Source organism: Pogoniulus pusillus, chromosome 3, assembly GCF_015220805.1.
Source record: "Pogoniulus pusillus isolate bPogPus1 chromosome 3, bPogPus1.pri, whole genome shotgun sequence".
In the NCBI taxonomy this organism is placed as follows: domain Eukaryota; kingdom Metazoa; phylum Chordata; class Aves; order Piciformes; family Lybiidae; genus Pogoniulus; species Pogoniulus pusillus.
Window position 1 is genome coordinate 47,884,534 of NC_087266.1, and position 25,194 is coordinate 47,909,727.

General features: G+C 41.2%; 1 protein-coding gene across 1 annotated transcript in view; it reads left to right on the top strand.

Moving 5' to 3' along the window:
• Positions 1 to 24,180, top strand: part of COG3 (component of oligomeric golgi complex 3) — a 34,150-nt gene extending 9,970 nt beyond the window's left edge. Inside the window, exons 12-23 of the mRNA XM_064175134.1 lie at positions 2,227 to 2,366; positions 4,355 to 4,515; positions 6,755 to 6,860; positions 8,827 to 8,951; positions 10,515 to 10,604; positions 12,750 to 12,870; positions 15,743 to 15,831; positions 15,914 to 16,048; positions 16,950 to 17,025; positions 18,869 to 18,996; positions 20,808 to 20,906; positions 22,062 to 24,180. Coding sequence (XP_064031204.1) covers positions 2,227 to 2,366; positions 4,355 to 4,515; positions 6,755 to 6,860; positions 8,827 to 8,951; positions 10,515 to 10,604; positions 12,750 to 12,870; positions 15,743 to 15,831; positions 15,914 to 16,048; positions 16,950 to 17,025; positions 18,869 to 18,996; positions 20,808 to 20,906; positions 22,062 to 22,091 — 1,300 coding nt within the window. The 3' untranslated portion in view covers positions 22,092 to 24,180. The remainder of the gene's footprint in view (positions 1 to 2,226; positions 2,367 to 4,354; positions 4,516 to 6,754; positions 6,861 to 8,826; positions 8,952 to 10,514; positions 10,605 to 12,749; positions 12,871 to 15,742; positions 15,832 to 15,913; positions 16,049 to 16,949; positions 17,026 to 18,868; positions 18,997 to 20,807; positions 20,907 to 22,061) is intronic.
• Positions 24,181 to 25,194: the final 1,014 nt, after the last annotated feature.

Consider the following 25,194-nt stretch of genomic DNA (forward strand, 5'->3'; position numbering starts at 1 on the left):
GGCAGAGTAATGGGCACCTGACTAGAATAGAATCTGTGTCTTCTAGACCTAGGCAGAGCAGAGGGACAGATTGTTTGCACATGCTAGTTGCGGTGTAAAGGTATTGTGAGGTTTTTTACAACAGAGCTGCAGTATTAAAGCAATTGAGTAGATTATATTCCTTCTTCTAATTGCACCAGTTTAATGAGATATGGACTGTCCAAATTTATCATTATAATATTCCCTTGCTATTAAATTTGTAAATAAAGTATATTCCTATGAATAAAACTGACGCTGTTTTTGAGCGTGGTATTATCTTAAAATGAAGTGCAGCTTGAGTTGAGGTAACTTAAACTGGAAAAGCTACTGCCTGCTTACCTCTCTGTTCTCTGAAGCTAAAGGAAAGCCATAAATGCATAAACACAAAGTAAGCCATAGGATCAGACTAGTAGCAGTTTCTCTGATAAACTGTCATGTGAGACATACTAAGGATGTGAGGTGACCCTAAATTGGCTTAAGAACCAACTTAGTTGTCTCAGACCAAATCCTGAAGTAAACATTCCTAATTGAAATCAGAGTAAAATGTTCAGAGAGAAATTGGCTTAAGAACCAACTTAGTTGTCTCAGACCAAATCCTGAAGTAAACATTCCTAATTGAAATCAGAGTAAAATGTTCAGAGAGAAATTGGCTTAAGAACCAACTTAGCTGTCTCAGACCAAATCCTGAAGTAAACATTCCTAATTGAAATCAGAGTAAAATGTTCAGAGAGAAATTCTGTCACTGTTGCTCTTCAGGCTAAGAGCAAAAATAGTCTTCTGGTTGGTTTTGAGTCTTGATGGAAGGTGGCTACCTCCTTTCAGAAGAGCTTGCTTTCCTTTTTTTGCCTACATCTAAGAATGTTTTCAGGAAGATGTTTCAAATAGTAGCTGCTTTTTTTGGTGTTTTGGGTTTTGGATTTTTTTTTTTTGCTTGGCTGCATAATAAATAGCCTCTTTTTTTTTTTCCTGAGGCACTCTGAAGACATAGTAGTTAGGTAGCTGTGTGCAGATAGGAGTTTACCAAATGCCTAACTAAGAGCGGAAATCCGAGGTGGAGTGTTGTATTTAATACTAAGGCAATTGAAACTTTTCTCCTTTTGTTTCTGCTTTTAACATTGGGAATTACTGTTTTATCAAATTGCTTTAAAGCTGTGCAGTACAACAGAAGAGAGACAGTCAAAATGTTTCTTTTGTGAGCATTTTTTTGTTCACTCTCTGAAAGGAGTGTCCTTCTCTTTGTCCTTCATGTTCTTTATGATGCAGGAAGAAAAATCATACTGTGGCAAACTCAATAGCTGTACCACACTGTAAATGTGACTCCACCAGGGAGGTGGTGGAGTCACCATCCCTGGAGGTGTTCAAGAAAAGCCTGGCTGAGGCACTTAGTGCCATGGTCTGGTTGAGTGGCTAGGGCTGGGTGCTAGGTTGGACTGGATGATCTTGGAGGTCTCTTCCAACCTGGTTGATTCTGTGATTCTAAATACTTACATTTTCTTAGTGTTTATATTCCCAAGTCTGAGGGATTAATTGGATTTTCAGCTGCTGGCCACAGCACTCATAGCCAATCTGTGATTAGTAAAGGGAGCATTGAGTAAGGCAAAAATATCTACAGTGAATGCTATTGGTGTTTAACTAAGATACACATCGCTGTGTACAAGAAAAGGAAAAATCAAGTGGGTTTCCTGATGCTTCATACTGCATTAAATCATAACTTCAGTTAGATTGAGAAGTGTGCCCTGCAGTGTTGGAAACTGATACAGAAAAAGTTACTAAGGTTCTCCTTCTGTGTCTCTCTCTGTGTGCTTCTGGTTCTGAAAAACTATGGAGTACTTAAAATCTGTTTCTCAAGGGGAAATGGAGAGCATGATTCTGAGATCAGCAGGAGCAATTCTTTGCATATGAGCTAGGCAAACCAGCTTACAGTTGTCTTCCCCCTGTGACAGGTCAATTTTAATTTTAAAATTAATTACCAACTGTACTATCATTTTAAACAGTTGATATCTTACACCTCTTAATCTTTGTAGGAAATCAGGGGTTCATGTTTTAAGTAGTCCTTTCTCAAATCCTCTGTGATTCTACACTGCATTGTTTTCTCATCTTCATTTTAAAGCCTTTTGCCACGAAATAATCTGTGTTTGTGTTAAAATATTCTTTGGTATTGCAGGATCCTAAAAGTGTTTTGCCTTGTTTTATTTTTCTTCCTCACAGTGAACTGTTGGAGAAGTTGTGTCTTTCTCTGTATGATGTCCTCAGGCCAATGATCATCCATGTCATTCACTTGGAGACGCTTTCTGAGCTCTGCGGGATTCTCAAGAACGAGATGCTTGAAGATCATGTGCAGAACAATGGTAACTCAGAGGTGGAACCTCATGGTTTTGACAGTCTTCTTAACTGATCAAATTGTTAAATTGCATAGCCAGGGAAAAAAAAATCCTAGATTTGGAAAAAAAAAAGAACCTTAAAGCTGTCCAAGATGAGGTAAGGTTATTTTTTTCACTGGTAATAGAAAGGTCTGTATTTATGGGTTGTGTATGTCTTCATTTAAAGACAGACAATGGCATCCTGGCCTGGATCAGGTGCAGTGTGGCCAGCAGGACAAAGGAGGTTATTCTGCCCTGTACTCAACACTGGTCAGACCACACCTTGAGTGCTGTGTCCAGTTCTGGGCTACTCAATTCAAGAGAGATGTTGAGATACTGGAATGTGTCCAGAGAAGGGTGACAAAGCTGGTGAGGGGCCTGGAACACAAACCCTATGAGGAGAGGCTGAGGGAGCTGGGGGTGTTTAGCCTGCAGAAGAGGAGGCTCAGGGGGGACCTCATTGTTGTCTACAACTACCTGAAGGGAGGTTGTAGCCAGATGGAGTTCGTCTCTTCTGCCAGGCAACCAGCAACAGAACAAGGGGACACAGTCTCAAGTTGTGCCAGGGAAGGTCTAGGCTGGATGTTAGGAGGAAGTTATTCACAGAGAGAGTGATTGGCCTTGGAATGGGCTGCCCAAAGAGGTGGTGGAGTTGCCATTCCTGGAGGTGTTGAAGCAAAGCCTGGATGAGGCACTTAGTGCCATGGTCTAGTTGAGTGGCTAGGGCTGGGTGCTAGGTTGGCCTGGATGATCTTGGAGGTCTCTTCCAACCTGGTTGATTCTACGATTCTAAATGAATATCCTGATGTTACAGAGTACTGTTTTCTCTGGATTGTAGACATGCAAGGTAGCATCCAGAGAATCATGCTTGGTATCTGGTATGTAATAAAGTGTAGCTGTTTGTCTCTTAGGCTGTGCCAGTATCCTGAAAAATTGCTTGCTTTCCTGGGAGTAGAATTGAGATTGAGTTAAAAAAACTTGATGAGGTAATCTTTTGGCTCATCTTAAGAAGTGACTTTTCTGCTACTTAAATTCAGACTGATACAGTAGCTCTTGAGTTGGATATGAACTGCTTTGGAACATCTCCTTTGGTAGGTAGATGAGTCAGCTTGTCAGCTTCTGGCAGTCACACTGCAGACATTACCTATGACAGAACCAAAGCAGAAATGCCCTCAACGTAATTGGGTCTCAGATAGTTAGAGTGCTTAGTTCTGATAGAGCTTCTGGTGTTATTGGTGTGAGATTCTTTTCCACAAAATGCTGAAAACAAGGAGCTGAAGCAACTACAACATGAAGTTCAGTAGCTCTTTGTTTGCATGCCACTCTTCCAGATACAGTCTGACTGCATCTGCAGTAAGCAAAGTTTATAATGGTTCTGTATGCCATGCTTTGCACTTTTTTTGTCTATAAGTGTGTTTTGTAATTGTGATGGTTTGGTTGTTACCCACCCCACACACACACTCTTTGGAAATCACCCAGACTAGACTCAACCTGCTCTGGAAATTGAATGAAGCTTTATGTTTACAGCTTAGCACAATATACAAGCAGATATTTACAGTATATAGACAGAAATAGACAAGTTAAAAGGTAATACAGAAACACAGCAGCCCTTCCAGAAACCTGAGTCCCCAGGAGGGACTCTCAACCACCCTTCCACCTTCCTCCCACTCCTCTACCTTACCCCATATCTTGCCTTATGCCCAGGGAAGATTGGAGGGTCAGCCAGGGGGGTTAGGAAGCAGGTGGATTAGTCACAAAGATGGCAGGTTAGGTTAGAGAGCAAAGTGCAGCCCACAGAGCCCAGACAGTGACTGTGTTATCCATTTGTGTTCTTGTTGTGATACATCTCAGCAAGCCTATGAGCGAAGTAGCCATCACCATTGTTTCCTTTTTACAGCTTGTAATCTAATTCTTCTCACCAAAACTAGCACAGCAATTAAAATAGCAAATTTGTGCCTTCTTTTTACCTTTGTTAGCTGAACAACTGGGTGCATTTGCAGCTGGTGTCAAGCAGATGTTAGAAGATGTACAAGAACGCCTTGTCTATAGGACACATATTTACATTCAGACTGATATCACAGGCTACAAGCCAGCTCCAGGTGATCTTGCATATCCTGACAAGCTGGAAATGATGGAGGTATGGAGCATCAGTGTTCTTATTGTCCTTGATTGATTTTCTGTTTACTTGCAGTATACACAATTGTGCAGTAGAGTGCTTTTTAGAGTTTTGTTTTTTTCCAGTTCTTAAGTGCATTTATTATTACTGATTCTGTCAAATTGGCACCTCCTGGTTAAATTTTAACCCTAAACTAGATGTCAGAGAACACTTTGTGTCAAACTCAGTAAAACTGGTGATAGTTGTCAGAGTTCTAAACTTGAAGCTTTTGAAGTTTATTTCAACAGTAATTCATTTACCTTCATAAGTAGTAGCTGTTACATTGTGCTTTCTAGCTGAGCTGGAGTCAAAGAAGAGCTTTGGTCAGGCCTAGTTAGCTTCAAGTTTGTTTTCAGATCAACTAGTGTTTGTAACACCATAATAAGACTTGCTTGCTCCTTATAGTGCTATGGCAGCAATGGTTTCCAGTAGCCTTTTTTCAAGTCCCTACCAGCTTTAGCCATTTTTGTAGTCATTACAAGCCCTTTGAATCAAATTAATTCTATTTATTTTAAAGGATTGGTACTATGCTGATGAAAGTTATCAGAATTCCAGCTGTTCACAGAAATAAACCCACACCCAAGTAGTTTTTGACCAGAGCAAACTGCATTTGATGTACAACTGAAAGGTAGTATTGCATGGAAGGGATTAGGCATATTAAAGGTCCCCTCAAATAGTTGTTGCCATTCACTTTATAATGGTAGGCTCAAGCTGTCAAAGCGCTGGGCTGACAAAAAGCAGCAGTTCCAACATGGATTGGCAAGATCCACGTTTTGTTGTTCTATTATTCTTTCTGTCTATCTATCAGAATAGCTGCTGGTGCTTAAACAATTGTAAGGCTTAACTTTCAGCTGACCAGTTGGTAGAGAAGCTGCTGTTTGACTTCAGAATTGGAGCGTACATAATTCACAGAAGTTCTATTGCTATGTATATTTTCTTTCTTTCTGTGGGCTGGAGGGAAGTTGTCATTGTATGGCTGTGCCTTACTGTGATTCTTGCCTGTGAACAGACAAACACTGAGAAACTTAGTGCTGAGCTCACATTGCTATAGTCTTGTCTTAATAAAAGCTTTAGACATGTATACTATTACAGTTCATGCTTTGGGGATTATAAGGGACATTCACAGGTATTTAGGAAAGCATTTAGAAATCCTAGAGCTGTTGAGTTGGTAGAATACTAGGGCTTGATACTGGAAGTTCAAGAACCAAGAAGCTTCTGAAGAAAAAGCAAAAGTAGTACTGAAGAAGCCCACCAGGTGGAATGTAGGTAAATGGGATCCTTCCACTCAGAGCAACTAGTGATCAGGAGTTTTAGCAGGATAACTGTGAGGAGTGCTTGTTTGTTTTTGCTAAGTCTGTGTGAGTAGAAGTGGATACAAAAAGGGTTATGAGAAGTTTTTGATGTTAGCTGTAACTAAAAAACATGCAGTGCAGATACTTAGACTGCATAGGGTCCTATGGTCACACAGTTGGGAAGGAGAGTTTCACATTTCATCCTAAGTGGAAAAATTACACTGCTCTTCATATGTCCTTTGAAGACTCCAGTTTTTGCATGGTTTGAGATATTCATTTTGCTACTTGCTTTTAAACCTCAAAACTGTGCTATTTAGAGAGGTGTTCTGTCTGAGGAAATGAATTATTAAACTATTAAAAGCACAGGGCAGAAATATTTCTTGTGCTGTTCTGCTCAAATATTAATGCAGTTCTTTGCCTGTTCTTGCTTCCTTTGATTTCTTTGAAGCAAACCAAGTAGTGAGAAAGGTTCAAGTATGAAAGTGTCAGGTAATGTTAGGGGAAAGATTTTTGTTGAACTCCTTCAGGGAATAAACCAGAGAGTACTTTGGGGCCACCTGTACATATTCATAGGAATAAAACCATAGCAGAATTTATCTGTATGAAATCCACATGAGTGTTGAATTGGGTTTCCATATTTTGAACTTCTAGGTGGCTTCTCTAGTTAGTATTTAGAGATCAGCAAAAAAAACCAAGCACAAGAATAGTGCTTTACACAGATCTGTGTAATATTTGTGACTCTTAAATGGGTGCTGAAATCTTTCTGCTGCTGTTTCAGACACATTCTTTTAATGCCTTTGAAACAGTGGAAAGCAGAACGTAGCTGACTCTTGTTGCATTTTAGTATGCTTTGCTCTGTTGTAGTTAAATCAGTGCAAGGCTGCTTAAGGAGAAAAATTGAAAATGTTGTGGTACATCTTTCTCTGCAGCAAATTGCACAGAGTTTAAAAGAGGACCAGAAGAAGCTGCCATCTGAAGCTTCATTTTCAGATGTCCGACTAGAAGATCCCGAGTCCTGCAGCTTAGTGAAATCTGGTATGAAATGTATCTCCTGCTGTCAAGTTAATGCATAAAGGTCACAGAGAGCAGGCATTAACTTGAACCATTAGTGAGAAAGTTGAATGTATCTCAGAGGGCTATTTAAGGGCCATTTTCCTAGAGAAATTCAGAAAATACTTTGAAACCTGAACTCTGTCTCAGGGTTCTTAATAACTTTCTTTTTTTTTTTCAAACATGAGACAACTTCATCCTGTTCTTTGGGTGGCATTTCTTTGTGCTTCCAGTCTGTGAAGCAACTACTTTTAGAGCTGTCAGCATTTATTGTCCTTTGTAGGAAACTGAGCTCCTGTGTTTTCCTACTTCAGAGTGTCCCTGCCATCAAGATTAGGGATGCTTCTGCTTGTTAGCTGTGCTGAGATGACAAGGGTGATTTAGTGTGACAAAAACATCTCTTAAATGAATAGTTTGAGGATCTAGGAGTGTCTTTGTGTGTGCCTTTACCTGGGAAGGTGACATCTCCCTTTGAATGCAATTCCAGTTACTGAAACCAGTCAGCAATTTTAGCTGTTTACAGTAATTCAGCATATGTAGTCTTTGATGTTTTAAATATGCCAACCATCTGCCTGTAAATTACAGTGGACTGGAAGCAAATTCCATGAAATGTGGCTTTTGATGCCACTTATTTGAGTGTTTGAACTCTTCAAATTTTTGTCTAAGATCCATAAAGAATTTCTCCATTTATTTTATCATTGTTCAGAATGGTAGTTTGTGATTTTCCCCAGCTGTGCCTATCTAAGCTCTTTGTCAGATGTTTCTCACATTCCTTTCTGATTACATGGTGGTTTCTTGCTTTTGGCTTGCAAGGCCTGCAAAGGTCTTTCTGGCTATTTCCAGCTGGATGTCAAAAATCCCATTGAGAGTGGATTTAATTTTGCTTCAAGTCAGGTGTGTGGCATTCACAAGTCGTGTAAATTCTACTTACATTCAGGAGACAGAAGGAACCTGTGTGGTATAATTTGAATCTAAATGTCTGAGATTATTGGGACTATTTCCTCTTCAGCAGTGCCTCTCTCCCATTTAAGTACCCACAGAAGTAGCTGAAGTGACTAACAAATAGCTTGGAACTTCAAACTGACAGCTAAGGCCTTAAAGGCATTCTGATTACTGTGACTATAATGTTGCAAAAGGTAGGAAGATACTGCTGTATTTTAGACACTTCCCATACTGATCACATAAGCATTTCACAAATGCTTTTTCCATCAATAGGTAAAAAATGTACTTTTTTGAATGCTTGCTAATTGGAATTGGAGTTCTGAGGCTACTGACTCACCTGTTTCCCAGGATTTAAGGACAAAATGAAAGGAGTGCAAGACTTCTATCTGTCATATCCATTTTGAACATACAGAATTATTACAGAGGTCAACCTCTCGATGATCTCTTTGGGTCCCTTTCAACTCCTGACATCCTATGATCCTATGAACCAGGAGGAGCTCTTTTGTTTACAGCTGGCTCATGACAAAATAGGTTTTGGCTGTCAGTATGATGTTTAAACCTTGTCCTTTCTGCAGCTGTTAAATCTGTGTAGGATCATCTCCAGCAGAGAGAGAATGACCAAGTAGTAAAATTGATGGAATAGCTTTTCTTTTCTCTTATCATGAGTCATTTCCTTTTACTTTTCCTCCTACACTTTTTTTTCCAGTAGTTGTCTGAGCATTTTAGCTGTCAAACCAACCTGGGGGGGAGGGGCTGGCATTGGAGACATGCCCATGAAACTAACTTATTATAAGAGATTGAGCCTGGACCATCCCTGAATTCATGTCTGTTACAGCCATGTGCTCTGTGCATAGCAGAAATCGAGTACCGACTTGCTTAGAGGGGGGAAAAAACCAAAATCCTAACCTGTTTGGGTGCAGTACAATGTGGAGTTGCTCTGAAGTGCAGTTGATATTGATGAAAGGACAGATGAAAAAAATTATGGTGTGTGTGTTTTACTTTTAAACAGATTCAGCAGAATCTCTTCATCCCAGGCACCAGACCACGATTTCACCAGCAGATCTGCATGGGATGTGGTATCCTACTGTCAGAAGGACTCTAGTCTGCCTCTCCAAACTCTACAGATGTATAGATGTATGCAAAATAGTCTTTAATTTTCTTTTGAAGTGAAGTTGTGAAGTGTGTAGCACCATGTCCAAATAGTCTAATGCATATTACAAATGGACAGTTCTTGGCTTCTGTTATCCCTTAGTGTTTTGGCTGCTATCCTGACATGAACGGCTGAGCTGACAAGTGCCAATCGTTGTTTGCAAGCCCATTTTGTGTTTGTAGAATTAGAAATCCTACATCTATTGCTTTTGCTGTCACAGAAACACTTCAGTATCTGATGCTCAAAATACCTGTTGCACCAGATTTGAGGGATAACTGGAACAAGAAAGAAAGGAAAGTTCTGTCTCGGTTATAGAGAGTGATCTTATTGGTGAAATTGCTGGGAGAGTGTTTTTCTTGCTGTGTGCTTTGAGGGACATCAGATGTTTCTAGTGTTAAGAATGATGGCTCTACCACTTTTACAGTTTGGAGATGTCCTCAGAAACTTCAGTGGCATATATTTTCACTCTCTAAAATGTAGGAGACATTTCCAAAGTTTAAGACAGTAGAAATCTTCGTATCTAACAGAAATAAAGCAGTGTTTGCTTCTCAAGTAATTGTAGACTCTCCATTTAGAATCCAGTGTATGTTTCCTAACCTAGCACAAAAGGCTAACAAGGCTCTGAGGAACAGAATGTGAGACTTTGCTTTTCTGTACTTGTATCTTTATGAACTAGGTTAAAAAAATAGCTTTGATAGATGTTACATGAAATTGAACCCAGGATGTTACTTGCTTAAAAAGAAGCTGGAAAATATCCATACTTTATGGCTTATTAAATATATCAATTTCATGGAAGATAAATGAGCTGTTTCCTCTTGTGTTCAAGCCAGACCTTTGGAGATGAGGTGGTTTTGGTGTTCTTTGCTAGGCTTATTTTTAGTGTGACTGCACAATGATTTATTTTTTCACTGAGTTGCTCTAGTAGAAGTGGTAAGCTTTGCCCTGTACCTCATAGATAGGAGAAGACAGGACTGAAGTGGCACTGGTAACTCAGGGCTGTCAAGTACTATGTTGTAGTGCTGGTAGAGGTAAGCTGTGTCCCTGTGGCTAGCTCTGCTCTATGATCTAGTTGCTGCAGCTTGATGAGTTACTTGGTGTCACTTGTGCCATGGCAGCTGTCATGTTTGTTTACTAACCTGGCACAAATGTGAGGTAATTTGAGTTTGCTTGAGGTTAGACTCACTTGAATGATCTCACATCTATTACAAGTGTAAATTGCAGACACAGGTGACATGAGGTGTCTAGGCAGGTTACCTAGGGGGCATCATTCCTGCTGTTAGCTGGGAAAGTATTAGGTGTCACTACCTGGCTGCAGATTCAGACCTGAGTTGAGCAGGGTGCTCTTGGGGGTGTAGCTGTATGCAGGCACACGAAATGCCATGTATCAATGCTCCATCCTGCCTTACTGCATTTAAACAACATGTCTGTAGCTAGCTAAGCTAGAGTTTTATGTCCTGGTAAGCACATCTCTCACAAACTACAACTCTTAAATCGTGCTTCTGCTTTCCTAACACCTGTGTTTTGCTCTGATTTTCTCTTCCCTGCAGAGGGCAGTGTTTCAGGGATTATCACAAGAGGCCTTATCTGCCTGCATTCATTCTCTGCTGGGAGCTGCTGATTCTATCAGCAAAAACAAGGTCAGAATTGTGCTTTGGGTATGATTTCTTCCACCTCCTTCCTCTTCTGTGTAAGCCATAATGCAGTTGTCCAGAATTCTTCTTGAAATATCAGCGAGCACATGTTGCTGTGCCTCCAGAGTACCTGATGGATTTGTTTTTAGTTAGGGTTAATGTAAAGCAAAAACAATTATTCTAATGCTATCCTATCTGAAAAGATGGAATACAAATCATAGAAATCACATTTACAAGCTGCTTTAACTTCTGTGAATTCAATCAAGTGATACCTGAAGAAAAAGATCTGCTAAAAGTCTCAGCTCCTTATATTTGTTTTCACTGCCTTATAGTCTTTCCTCTCATCCTCTCTGTCTTCATTTATCAAAACTATTAAGTAATAAACTCCCTGGGAATTGATCTCTGCTCAGAACTGTCTATTATCAAAAGGTTCAATCTTATGTGTGGCTCAGAATTCAATGCAGTTCCATCAAGTCAGTTGATATGTTAACTTTAAATAAACTTCCTATTTTTCTGTCCAAATTCCTTCAATACAGGTACTGTAGTTATTTCCTAATTCCTACTAGCCAGGAAGTGAATTTGGGGGATAAAAGGAAAGGCTAAAAGTGATACATTTGTATAAGCAGTAAATATTTATTAGTGAAAATAAAGTTGTAATGACTATTTGAAATGTTGAATTATTTCTTGTTTAGTGCCCCATAAAAAATATCTGTTAAGCATAGTAGCTTTATAAAGTATAAAGTTCAAACCATGCTTTCTTCTGGCTTGTGCAGATAGCTACTTCATTTGCAACTGTTCCAGAGTTCTATAGTTAATTATCCATTCCAGTGTTGTATATGAGATCAGCCTTGAAAGCATTGCAGAGGATGATGCTCATCCTGCAGTGATCCCTAGGTAGATTGGACTAGGATCTGATTTGCTTTGTTCTCAGTGCATGTTAATTTAACATTATCTAGTGAAGTCATGCATGTAAAAGTGTAAAAAACCAAACAAACTAAAAATAAACCCTCGTGGTAAGCATCTAAGTTTAAATTGCAAGTTTAAATCTAATTTCCTATTTACTGTTTTATTTAACATTATGTTATAGAATCATAGAATCAGTCAGGGTTGGAAGGGACCACAGGGATCATCTAGTTCCAACCCCTCTGCCGTGGTCAGGGATACCCTAGCCTAGATCCAGAATCATAGAATGGTCTGGCTTGGAAGGGGCCTCCAAAGGTCATCTAGTCCAACCTCCACTGCAGTCAGCAAGGGCATCCTCAATTAGATCAGGTTGCCCAGAGCCCTGTTGAAAATCACTTTGAATATCTTTAGGAATGGGGCCCCAACCACCTTCCAGAGCAACCTGTTTCGGTCTTTCACCACCCTCATGGCAAAGAACCTGTACCTAACATCGATCTAAATCTTCTCTAGTTTGAAGCCATTACCTTTTGTCCTGTCACCACAGGAGAAAAGTTCTCTTCCAGCTTGCAGAGTCCTCTGTTTACTTCAGTGAGCCATGAACAAGATTAAAACCAAAATGCAGTATAAAACACTCAGCCAAAATAACAAGCAATGCAAAACTGATCCTCACAGTGAACTTGGCCTTGTTTTGTTCTTTATGTCTTTGCTGTACTCTTCAGAAATTAACTAAGCTTTGCATTTAATGACATGAGAAAAATGCCTTGTAAGACCTCTGCACAGTCAATCCAGGGTGTTACAGATACATGAACTGTCTGGCTTTTTAAAAACTACCATAATGCTTAAAAATATCATTTAGAACTTCATGTTTTCCAGAGATAAATTCGGTGAATTGCGTGAATTCACTCCTGGCTCTTAGGAAGTAGTAGTTTGCATCTTTTGAATATGAGATAGCTGTACTTGATGTGGGTATTTAGTAATAGGGCTGTGTAATCTAATTCTTTAAGGAATGTGAATAAAGCCTGCTCCTGTAGAGCAGTTTATAGGAACAATAGAAGTGGGATTTGTTGATCCCAGAGTTTAGTTAATGGCACTGCAGAGTAATGGAAGAAATCCATTAATAAGGTTATTAGTGTTAATTTTGCTACAGGAAGTAACTAATTAAAATGGAGGTGTTGGAACTTTGCTCTTTGTTTAATTGTGGGGTTTTTGTTACATGTAATGCATGTTCTTTCTCTTGTTGTGCTGTAGACCCAAGTTGATGGACAGCTTTTCTTAATAAAACACCTTTTGATCCTTCGTGAACAAATTGCTCCTTTCCACACTGATTTCACCATTAAGGAAATTTCCCTGGACCTTAAGAAAACTAGAGGTACTGAACAGTTGCTGGCCGCAGAATGGGATGGGATTGGCCTCCATTCATGTACCAGCAAATATTCATGGGTTTATTTTATGTTCACTTGCAATCAACCTGTGTGCTTGTTCTAATCTCTTGGCTTTGTTCTTAACCTTTTCTGAAAGATGAAATGAGATCCTTCTCTGAGTCAGGGCAATTCAAGATGTACCTAACAAAATCTTTCACTGCATTTTGCTGCTAACCTAACTTATTTGTCCAGTTCTTTTTAAGAATAGCTAAGTAGTCTACATTTTCATTGCACAGAGATGTTTTTTGACCCTTTAAAGGAGTATCTTTTGTTATGCTGTTTAGCAGGTGAATTTAATGATCTCTAACTTGCCTAGAATGACTTAAGAGTCCCTAGATCTTTCTATAGCAAAGTCTTTTTAGTTCTTTTTAGTTTTGGAAAGGATTTCTCAGGTTGCAAGTTCAAGAAACAGTACTGTTGAATAGTTTTATGTAGCAACCATGTCTGTGGTAGGAATGGAAAACAGAGAGTAGTTTATAGTCACAGTATTTAAATTTGTGCTATGGTTGCTTTAGAAAATGCTGGAAACAACTCCTCTCAATACAGAAGTGAACTGTCATGCACTTGTTCAGTTCACAAAGATAATGGCAATAATAATTTGAAGCATGCCAAGTTTCTGTTCTACTCCAGAAGAGAAAGCTGAAAAAAGGTCTTTTCTTTCCTGCCATCTGATATGCTACTGTTTTAACTCTGAAGCAAGTAACTCTCAGACTAACCATTTCACCTGTTGCATTTGAACATCAATAAAACCTCCTCCCTGTTGAGTAGTTTCTAGTTGACTGGAGGTTGAAGGGCAAATACATCCTTCTGGTGTTTTGTCCTGGCTGACACACAAGTTTGTTCTCCTTTTTCAGTTAACTGAATAAATTTTTGTGCCAGCCAGTGCTTTACACGTGGTAGAGGTAAGTAATGGAAAACACTTTCTTTTTTATTGTGTGGTGGCAGTGGTGCTGGAAAAATGTACATTGTGCCTGATTCTTCATGTGGTGTAGCACAGGCAGGTAGGGCTGTTCTATTTGGGATGAGTTATAGAAGAGACATGATACTGCTAATAGGAGTTTTACTGTGTTCTAGCCAAGCTTTCTGCACATAGGTGTAACATTTGATTTGGGATTTATAGGCAGAGGGGCTCTGTTTAATGTAAAAGTCATGCTTCTGCCCAATTTGGGCTGGGTTTTTTTTGAAACAGTGCAATGTAATAGAAATATAGAGTGAGGAGAAGTGGTTCACACAGACCAGCTCATTGGCTTGTGATTAAGATCTTGAGCTCTTTTTGGGTTCAGTGATATTTCTAGGAAATGAATTCAAGAGCAAAATGGATCATTCTCTGCAAAATGGATCTTCTGTACCTGCACAGAGTCATAGAATCAAGCAGGTTGGAAGAGACCTCCAAGATCATCCACTCCAACCTAGCACCCAGCCCTAGCCACTCAACCAGACCATGGCACTAAGTGCCTCATCCAGGCTTTGCTTGAACACCTCTAGGCACGGTAACTCTACCACCTCCCTGGGTAGCCCATTCTAATGCCAATCACTCTCTCTGACAACAACTTCCTCCTAACATCCAGCCTAGACTACCCCTGGCACAGCTTGAGACTGTGGCCCCTTGTTCTATTGCTGGTTGCTTGGGAGAAGAGACCAACCCCACCTGGCTACAGCCTCCCTTCAGGTAGTTGTAGACAGCAGTGAGGTCACCCCTCAGCCTCCTCTTCTCCAGGCTGCACACCCCCAGCTCCCTCAGCCTCTCACAGGGCTGTGTTCCAGACCCCTCACCAGCTTTGTTGCCCTTCTCTGGACACCTTCCAGCACCTCAACATCTCTCTTGAATTGAGGGGCCCAGAACTGGACACAGCACTCAAGGTGTGGCCTGACCAGTGCTGAGCACAGGGGAAGAATAACCTCCCTTGTCCTACTGGCAGATTCAGTGCAAAAGCTACATGCCAACATAGCTGGTGTTCTCTGTGTTCAATGTCTTTGACAGCACTTCTTTAACTCTTATGTCTCAGTTCCTTTCTGTTGTTTTATTCAGCAAGAGGGGGACAGAATTGCTTTTGAAGTGCAAACAAAGCATGGATATGTAGGATGATAGGTGAATAGCACTGCACTGAAAACAGTGATAATTTTCTTTTTCCCAGTTTGAGTACATTTCAGGTTGATAACATCCTGCTAACATGATAAGAATAATTTCAGTATCTTGTATTAATTAAGTGCATTGCTGCTTTTCCTTCTTGGCATTTTTTGTGGAGACCATAAACATGAGCATATATCAACCTTGCTGTTTAGTCCTAACTAAAATAATTAAGCACAGCAGAAAGGAATTACAGTTCTGAGTTACTTCATGAAACTGTATTTGATTGTTCCCAGGCAACATGGGTGAAATTCTGTATATTGCTCACAAATGTTTAACTGCTGTCTTATGTAGAAGTCTTTCCCTTGGAGGTGTTGTTACAGCACAAGAGCTTGCATAATTTGTGTGCTGAAGCACTGCAGCTAGTAGCAGGCATTTGTTAGGCCATTGGTTTATCTGTTTAAACTGCACAACTGTTAGACTGAAGTTTACCATAGGTGCAGTTGAAAAACTGTTGGTCAAGCTTTGTGTGCTGTGAATAGTTGGTCAAGCTTTGTGTGCTGTGCATGTGCACTTGTGAACCCACACCTCGCAGCAGTAGAGTCATTAATGTCACAGTCCTAATCATGCTGGACCACTTTTCATTAGTGTTTAGAGCTACTTATTAGTCTCTTTTTATGAGTTACTAAAGTTTTTAATTCCTGGAGCTGAATCTCATTGCCTTGCAGCCTGAGTGACTTTCTCTTTCACAGATGCAGCATTTAAAATCCTGAACCCTAAAACAGTTTCAAGATTTTTCAGACTGAACAGCAACAACGCCTTGATACAGTTCTTACTGGAGGTAATATGGAGTCTTACTGCCTTCATTAAAACTGGTGATGTCTGGCAAATAAAGAGGAGAGAATTGTTGTCTTCTGTTCAAGGGCACTCCAGAAATCAGAGAGCATTACATCGACTCTAAGAAAGATGTCGATCGTCATTTGAAGTCGGCTTGCGAGCAGTTTATTCAGCAGCAAACCAAACAGTTCATAGAACAGCTGGAGGAGTTCATGACAAAGGTAAGAAATGTGGTGTATGTCTGTTAACCTGACTGAAATACTGGTAGGATCAAGAGAATTACTGTTGGGTGTGGAAGAAACTGATCGTTCTGCCTGATTAGCTGAATCGTAGAATCAGTCAGGATTGGAATGGATTACAAAGATCATCTGGTTCCAATTCCCCTACTATTGGCAGAGACACTGCACACTAGATCAGGCTGGCTAGAGCCCCATCCAGCCTGGCCTTAAACACCTCCAAGGATGGGGCTTCGAGCACCTCCCTGGGCAGCCTGTTCCAGGGTCTCATCACCCTTGTGATGAAGAACTTCTTCCTAACATCCAATCTGAATCTGCCCATTTCTAGCTTTGTTCCATCCCTCCTAGTCCTATCATAGAATCAACCAGGTTGGAAGAGACCTCCAAGATCATCCAGTCCAACCTAGCACCCAGCCCTAGACACTCAACCAGACCATGGCACTAAGTGCCTCATCCAGGCTTTGCTTGAACACCTCCAGGGATGGTGACTCCACCACCTCCCTGGGCAGCCCATTCCAATGCCAATCACTCTCTCTGTGAATAACTTCCTCCAAACATCCAGCCTAGACTTCCCCCAGCACAACTTGGTAGTTTGGCTAACCTGCTTAAGTATAAATCTTTTTTGGGTTTTTATATCCTTAAGTGCCTAAACATCTTTGTAAATTTAATCCCATTTTGAATTTGACTTTCCAGAGCCATGGTGCTTGTAATTTTGAATTGCATTGATGTCAGCCTGCTTCCTCTGTGTGTTGAGAGCACAGAAGAGAAAGAACAGGGGAGATTCTGTTCACTTCAGGATCTAAGAGACTTGTGCCATTGTTACTTGGTCGCTTGGTTGTGAATTCTGCTGAAGGAAAAATCATTTTGTTGATTGTACTCCTTTCAGGTAGCTGCTTTAAAAACAATGGCCACTCAAGGAGGTCCCAAGTACAGCCTTTCACAGCAGCCTTGGGCACAGCCAGGTATCTGCTTTGGTTTATATCTGTCTCACATCTCAGGTGCTTGTAGGCTGGTAAGACCACGACCATTTACTGTTTTGAGACTTCTGAAAACTATCAAGTGGAGAAAAAGACCCTTTCCATTCACCATTTTTGGTAGATCAATATAAGGGAGGGGGGGGCTTGCATTATATGGGGCTTGAGTATTTCAGGATGTCACTTGCCTCTCTGCCTGACTTCTGAGATGCAGGAATCTGAAAAGCTGGCCAGGTTAATTTGAACTGGGAGGCAGTGATTGAGTTGTTAAAATTCTGAGTACCTCAGAATCTTTTATTGAAAATCCTGACTTCCATTTTTACCTCTGTGCTAGTTCAAAAGTGTTAAGATGCCTCTAAATCAAAACCTGACAAACTTCAGAGTAGGTATTTAATTGGTGCAGGAGATGAATGACTTGAGTATTTCTCAAGCTGTGACTGCTCTTGCATGAAAAGAGCATTTCCACAACTGCATACAGAATGTGCTTAAGGAATTATTTGATTGCATTAAGATAAAGGTGTTGCTTTTGTAGGAAAGAAAAATGGATCTGGATTGAAGCTTTTATTGTCTGTACATTTGGTATCTACTTTGCAATTTTCTTATCATCCAAAAATGGAATCCAGCTTTAGAATAGAATAGAATCAACCAGGTTGGAAGAGACCTCCAAGATCACCCAGTCCAACCTAGCACCCAGCCCTAGCCACTCAACCAGACCATGGCACTAAGTGCCTCAGTTCTTGAACACCTCCAGGGATGGTGACTCCACCACCTCCCTGGGCAGCCCATTCCAATGCCAATCAATCTCTCTATGAAGAACTTTGTTTCCTTATTCTTAAGAATTCAAATGTGAATGCTTTGTAGGAAGGTTTGGAATAGTCGAGATGTTCCTGAGTTGTTCTGGTCCTCATAGTACAAAGTTGTGTTTCTGAGTGAAACCAAGAAACTTGCTTATTCCAATTCATGCATTTGAACTTTTCTCTTGCATCATGTTTTTAAAACGCAGTGCCAGACACATTCATTCATAATTCAGTGCTGCTGCATGAGTTAAACACTCTCAAGGGCTAGCTCGAGCTTCTACTTCACATCTCCTGCTTCTTCAGGAGTATTTTTAATGTTTGTTTGGAGATAATTATGTGTGTAGAGGCAGATCTAAGCAGAGCTACTGCTGTTTCCTGGAGTCACTTGTCTGGGAGGCAGGAGTAGGCAGACAATTAACATGCAGTAGAAATTGGAAAGAAAATAAACACAGTGTAGTAACTTCTGTACTTTAAAGTTAGGACATTTATTTTTCTTCTGCCCACTCAGCAAAGATCTTGTAAAATCATTAAAATACTTAGCAGTAGAGAAAGAAGGTCTTGTCTGAGATAGGATTTCTGTCTGGTTGATTCAAAATCCATATGCCTGTGCTGCTGCCTTCTTAGAGATGTGGCATGTGCTCAGCAAGGAGAATTTCTGATAGGCTGTTCTCTTTACTAGAACTGTTTATCTCCCTGCAATTTCTTTTCCAGGCAGCCTTTCTAGGGATAGCCTCCTTAGAGCTTTGCTGCTGTTGGAAGGTTGGGCACCTCAGAAGGATGGGGTAGCTTGTAGAAATAGGTTGGATGCACTTCCTGCAGGGAAAGTGAGGCTTATGTATGGAATGGGCCCCAAAAGAAAATCTTTCTCTGGCATGCTGTGGTCAGTGCACAGTGCAGTCACCACCCTCTGTCCCTTACACTCGAACTTGTGTTTGTGATCAGCCCCTGTAAAGCAGAGGTGTTGTTCTGGAGTGTGGCTTTAAAGCAGCAGAACTCCATTTCAGCCTGTTAAGCATATTTGCCTTTACTTTCAGCAAAGATCAACGATCTGGTCTCTTCCACTTACAAGACAATAAAAACAAAGCTGCCTTCAACGTTACGAAGTATGTCATTGTACTTGTCCAACAAAGACACAGAGCTAATCTTGTTCAAGCCAGTCAGGGTGAGTATTGCTGGGTGTCCTTCAACATGTTATTGTGTAGATGTTGGACCTTCCTTTGTGTGAAGACTTCAAACACATACTGTGAGATCACTTAACTTACAATTCTGTGTTCTTGTGGTTGTATTTATAATGTAGCTGTGTAAATGTATGTGTGCTTGTATTTATAAGTGTGCATGAACAGACATGCATATACACACACACCTCTCTTGGAGCAAGTCACAGAGATGATCCAAGGGCTGGAATACTTGCTATGAGGGTAGGCTGAGGGAGCTGAGGTTGTTCAGCATTGAGAAGAGAAGATTCCAGGGGGACCTTATAGCTGCCTCCCAGTATCTGAAGGGAACCTACAGGAAAACTGGGGAGGGACTTTTCATAAGGGTGTCTAGTGACAGGACTAGGGGGAATGGTTTTAAGCTGAGGATATGTGATGGTTTGGGTGTTCCCTGCCCCCCCACACTTTGGAAATCACCCAGACTAGACTGAGCCATCTCTCAAGATTGAATGAAGCTTATTAGTGACAGCTTAGCACAGTATACAAGTAGATATTTACAGTGGATACAGTTATAGACAGAAATAGACAAGGGAAAAGGTAATACAGAAACACAACTCCCCTCCCAGAAACCTGAGTCCCCAGGAGGGGCTCCCAACTGCCCCTTCACCTTTCCCCTACCCTTCTCAAACTTACCCCTGTGCCAAGGAAGAATGGAGGCTCAGCCAGGGGGTTAGGAAGCAAAGTGGATTAGTCAGAGAAACGGAGGGTGAGGTTAGAGAGAGAGATGCAGCTCGGAGCTCCCCAGCATGAGAAGTTGTGCCTTATCTATGTTTGGATTCTTGCTTTTATACATCTCAGGAAGCCTATGGGGGAAGTAGACATCACCATTGTTTTCCTTTCACAGCCTGTACTCTAGTTCTTCTCACCAAAACATTCCAGCTAGCTTCAAACTAGCACAGGATGAGTAGGTTTAGGCTGGATCTTAGGAAGAAGGTCTTCAGTATGAGGGTGGTGAGACTTTGGGTTAGGCCGACCAGAGAGGTTGTGGATGCCTCCTCCCTGATGGCACTGAGAGACAGGTTGGATAAGGCCTTGAGCAATCAAGTTTAGTTGAGAGGCATCCCTGTCCATGGCAGAGAGGTTAGAGTAGGTGATCTCTAAGGTCCCTTCCAATCTAAGCCATTCTGTGTATCTGTGGTGTTACTCTGGGCTACTGGTCCAGCCAGTAAACGTGGCAAATACCATGCACGTGTAATAGTGAAGACTGTTACAGTCACTGTGCTGTCCCAGGTTGAGAAGAATAGAATGTATTTTATAATGATATGTTTAGCTGAGAAAGCCCACAAAGCAGCTGTTCTGCTCTCCCTTGTACTCAACCTACTTAACACACACATGTTAGAGAGCAGCAACCGGTTCTGTTTGTCTTCTGTATCTACTTGGCATCATATGAACCACTATAAAGGGAGCTCTGTCCCGGCCAAAACCAGCACAGCTCAGTCACTTTTGCATGAGCAAAAGCACTGGAGGCAGAGAATGATACAAATTCATCTGGAGACCCATTTTAACCTCACCTGAAAGAACCAAGCTTGAGTTTTTACTTGAATCTGTAGGACTCAGTGTTTCAGATTAGCACATCTTGGCTGAAGTTTTTACCTTGCAGCCAGTGTGGATCCCTCATGGCTGTTTTGGGACTTGCTCATCAAAAAACCCCCCTTCCTGGTCACTTCAGTAGCTGTCCCATGCACTTTTTTGCCTGTCCATGTTTGAGTATTGTGAGGTTTTTTTGAAACTGATTGTTTTTCTTCTTTACCTTTAAAAGAATAACATTCAGCAAATGTTCCAGAAGCTTCATGCTTTGTTAAAGGAAGAATTCAGTGATGAAGATATCCAGATCATAGCTTGTCCTTCAATGGAACAGGTATGAATTGAAGTTCCCTGTTTCCTCAGTTGTTGTTTCATGTGACTGGCTTTTAAAAGCTTCTAGTTTTTGTTTTAGTTTTTAATATATTCAGGGTTCAGAATATTACTCTGCTTAATTCTGGGCTTTATGTCAACTCTAGGCTCTCAGCTAAGAGGGGCTCTTTTTCCTGTGTTTTGTAGTGACTATCAAGTGGGGTTTTAAAAGTGAAGGAGGTGATTGATGTGGCTGAGGATTGAGTCGTGCAGTGTCGTGGCAGAGCCTTGGCATTTGTGGGCATTGTCTTTTCAGAGTGATATCAGAGCTAGTGAATAGGCTTTAAAAAGCCTCTGTGCATGAAGGCAGGCCTTGCTTTTGACAGGTAAAGCAGCAGCTTTTACTTCTAGGAAGTATGAGAGAGAGTTACAGGGGTTTGTTTGAAGGAAATTGCATTGGGAAAATGTGCAGGTGTTTGTGGAAATGTAACCCTGCATGATAAGGTCTTTAATCTCAGAGGTGACTGAGGGTAAGAATTCTCTGTATTAGGATGCTCTGACAGAAACCAAGTTAAAAAAATCTCATTGTGACCTTAGTGGTCCAGAGAATGAGGTGAGACTCATGATGATCCCAGAATGCCACTACTTAATCAGATAATCTAGTTTATGGGTTAGAGGACCTTGCCTTCAGTGAGTGTGGCCACAGAGATGTCTCTTAACTATCCTAGATCCACTGAGTGGACTTTCAGTGATGGACTGAAAGGTGGGGGTGTCCCAAAGGAGATGACTTCCTTCAATTGTTAATCCTTAGGATGACTTCTCCTGCAAACTGAACAGTATGAGAAACCATATGTTAATCTGTGAGAAACAAATCTTGTGAACCATCCCAAATGTGTTTCATATACCTAAGGTAAATGTTAGCATATGTTTGAATGCATGAAGTCCTCTTGGAAACTGTGACACACTAGGCTGCTGAAAGTGCCTAGTCAGCACAATTGTCTGCTGCCTTTTAGAAAGCCAGTGAGCAGGTCTTTGACTGGAAGTTTTGGCCAGTTCTTTTGTAGCTGCCTTCTCCTACTTTGTCTAGGACTCTATGGGCTTTCTAGGAATGTTGTTTGAAGGTTACAACTAATGGCAGTTAGCTGCTTTGTCTCATGTAGGCTTTCCTTTTGTCTTTCAGGTCAACTTGCTTTTGTCAATGTCGAAATAGCTCGACAGTGAAGCTGCTTGAAATAAGCTTCAGCTGAATACCAGACAGTGAAAGGAATGCAAAGACATTTGGTTGAAGTAAATGAAGGATTTAACTGTGCAGTCCAGCTGACATCAAAGCTATCCAGCCTGCTTAACCATGTTCTAGGAAGGAAAAAAACAACCACCAACCCAAAAAACCCAAACCCTGACAAACAACTTTTGTTAAAGGTCTTTCCCGTTCATTGGCTTGAGAAGTGGAGGGGATAGAAAACAAAACAAAAAGCTCCTGGCTGATCACTCTTACGGAAGTTCAGTTGCTGCCTTAGCCAGGTGCTTTTAAAGCTGAAATTCTGGAGTGGTTTCCACATGAAAATCCTCCTTTCCTTTTACTAAGTTGACATGAAAAGAGCCACACTTCCAAAGACAAGCTGAAAGTAAAGCACAGAAATGATTATCTGCAAGGCTTGGAGATAAGCACATTGGTATGACTCCCCCCCCCACCCCACCAAAATCCTGGTAATCCACCGTGTGCTTCAACATATTTCAGAGCTTCTTAGTTGGGAAAGCTTTGTTTGCTGCACATGATGAAGCATTGTGTGAAACACTGGACATACTCTTTTTCTTATGCTGTTGTGACTGGGAGCTGTGAAGTCAGACCTGAAGTTTCAAGCTCTAACCTCCCTCAGGAGTCTCAGCTGCTTGGGATTTGCAGTGGAAAGCTGTGCAATGTAATTTCTGTTGTGCCTGAGGGAACTGCGTGCTTTCAGGTGCTTCACAGCAAAACTTAGCATTTTGATTCTCAGGTTAATGTGAGGTGGGTTTTGTGACCTTTTTTGATCAGATGGTGGTTGTTGCATTGCTTTAAGTGGGAAGGGGCTGAAATTTGTGCAGCTTTTGTGTGCTGGAGTAAGTGTTAATAAGTGGGGGTGGGGATAGCAGGAATGGAATGCGCAAGCCTGTCAAATCAGCATTGTAAGCAGAAGAGAAGTACTCGCTAACTGGTAAACAGTGCACACTGCTCGGTTTGCATTAATTGGTTGCTATTTTGGAAAGCTGAATGCTAAACACTTGGCCATTACTGGAAGGAAACACTACAAGCAGCTTTAGGGTGGCTCAGTGTGCAAGTCTTTATTGTGCAGCACTGCAGAAGGAAAAAGTGGTGACTTGCACGGCAAATTTTGACCTTATTTATGGAAAAACGTTCTGTAATTATAAGTATGTAGACATTTCCTTGCACATCAGTGGTGGTTTAGCAGTTTTTCAGTTAGAAATCACATGGCTGGAGGCTTGAGATGGTGAGAGTTCAGGCTACCATGGGAGGCAGTGGCAGCTGTAGTGCTGAGGTACGTAAGTGGTACTCGTAGGACCTGGCGTGGCTCCTTAAGAATCAACTGAAGGAACTAACAAGGAAGAAAACTTGCCCTTTCTCTTTACTTCTGTAGGAATACAGCTGTAAACTGCTGCCCAGTGCATTGTACTATATGTATATTTGGGTTTTATAGAGTTTTACAGAAGGACTGCATGGTTGCTCTGCAGAGGACTGTTGCTCTACAGAGGACATGGTTGCTCTACAGAGTCGCACAGACCTTGCACCGACAAGAAGCGAAGGGTAAACCTTCATAGCAGTAGTCACTCTTGTGCTTGGGATCCTCTCTGTTAGAGCAAGCAGCCAGACAGCTGTAGGACAGCTGGTTGAAAGATCAGCAAAGCAATCAGTTCAGTACAGCCTGTTTGCTAAATGAGCACTTGTTTAAAGGTGTACAGTTTCGGATACTTGCGTTTACAGATAGTGTAAATACTCCCAGAAGATTAATTTAAGATGCTTTGTATTACCTGATTAGGAACTTGCTGTTTTTCATTTTTTTAAATCTAAAGCTTGCCTCCTCTTTTTGGTCCAAGAGTCAAGCTTTATTCTGTATCCTGAGGCTTCTCTGTCGAGGTAACTAACACAGAGACAGCAAACATGCTGTAAACACAGGCAATACGTTGCTGAGTTCTTTTTTAGCAGCAAAAGAGTTGACTTGGCACAGACGTGTACAGCTCATTGTTGAAGTAATGCCTCTTTATGGTTATAATAAAAGTCAATTTGTATTTTCTTTACTGATGAACAGTCTTGTGTGACTAAGTGTTCTCTTTGCTTGCAGTTTTGTTAGAGGGAAGAAGCACAACTGCACTACAAGAGCATGTTTCAATTAGCCTTGGGAGCCCATGGCAGAAAGCACAAGTAGTATGATATTTGATGGCCTTTCTCATTGCTTGGTTACTCAAAGATGACCCCTCCTAATTTCTCATTACATACACTGTTCTTCTGGCCTTTGGCATTGTAGAAACACATCATCCAGAGGCTTGTGGTTTGTCCCCTCTAATGTCAGCTTCATCCTCTGGCTTTGGCAATGTAATTGGAATGAATTAACCACCTAAGGAAAAATGCTCCTTGTGGAATTTGGCCTCTGTCTGTGATGGTTTGGGTGTTCCCCACCCCCCCACACTTTTGGAAATCACCCAGACTAGACTTACTAGTCTAAGCTTATTAGTTACAGGTTAGCACAATATACAAGCAGACATGTACAGTAGATACAGTTATAGGCAGAAATAGACAAGGGAAAAGGTAACACAGAAACACAACAGCCCTCCCAGAAACCTGAGTCTCCAGGAGGGGCTCCCAACCACTCCTTCACCTTCCCCCTAACCCTCTCAACCTTACCCCACTCCTAAGGAAGAATGGAGGCTCAGCCAGGGGGGTTAGGAAGCAAAGTGGATTAGTCAAAGAACCGCAGAGAGGGGCGAGGTTAGAGTAAGATGCAGCTCAGAGCTCGCCAGCAGCAGCAGAAGAGTGGTTATCTATGATTTTATTTCTTGTTCTTATACATCTCAGCAAGCCTATGAGTGAAGTAGACATCACTATTGCTTTCACAGCCTGTACTCTGTTTCTTCTCAGCAAAACATTCCAGCTAGCTTCAAACTAGCACGCTGTCTGATTGGCACGGGGCAGCAGCGTGTGACCATTGCTTCCTCAGAGCTTGGAGTCTCCTCAGGAGGTTTGGTCCTTCGGTTTGCATCTCTTGAACGTGAAGCGAATGCCAAAGCAGCTGACCAGGCATTTGCTGTTCTTTTAGTACACA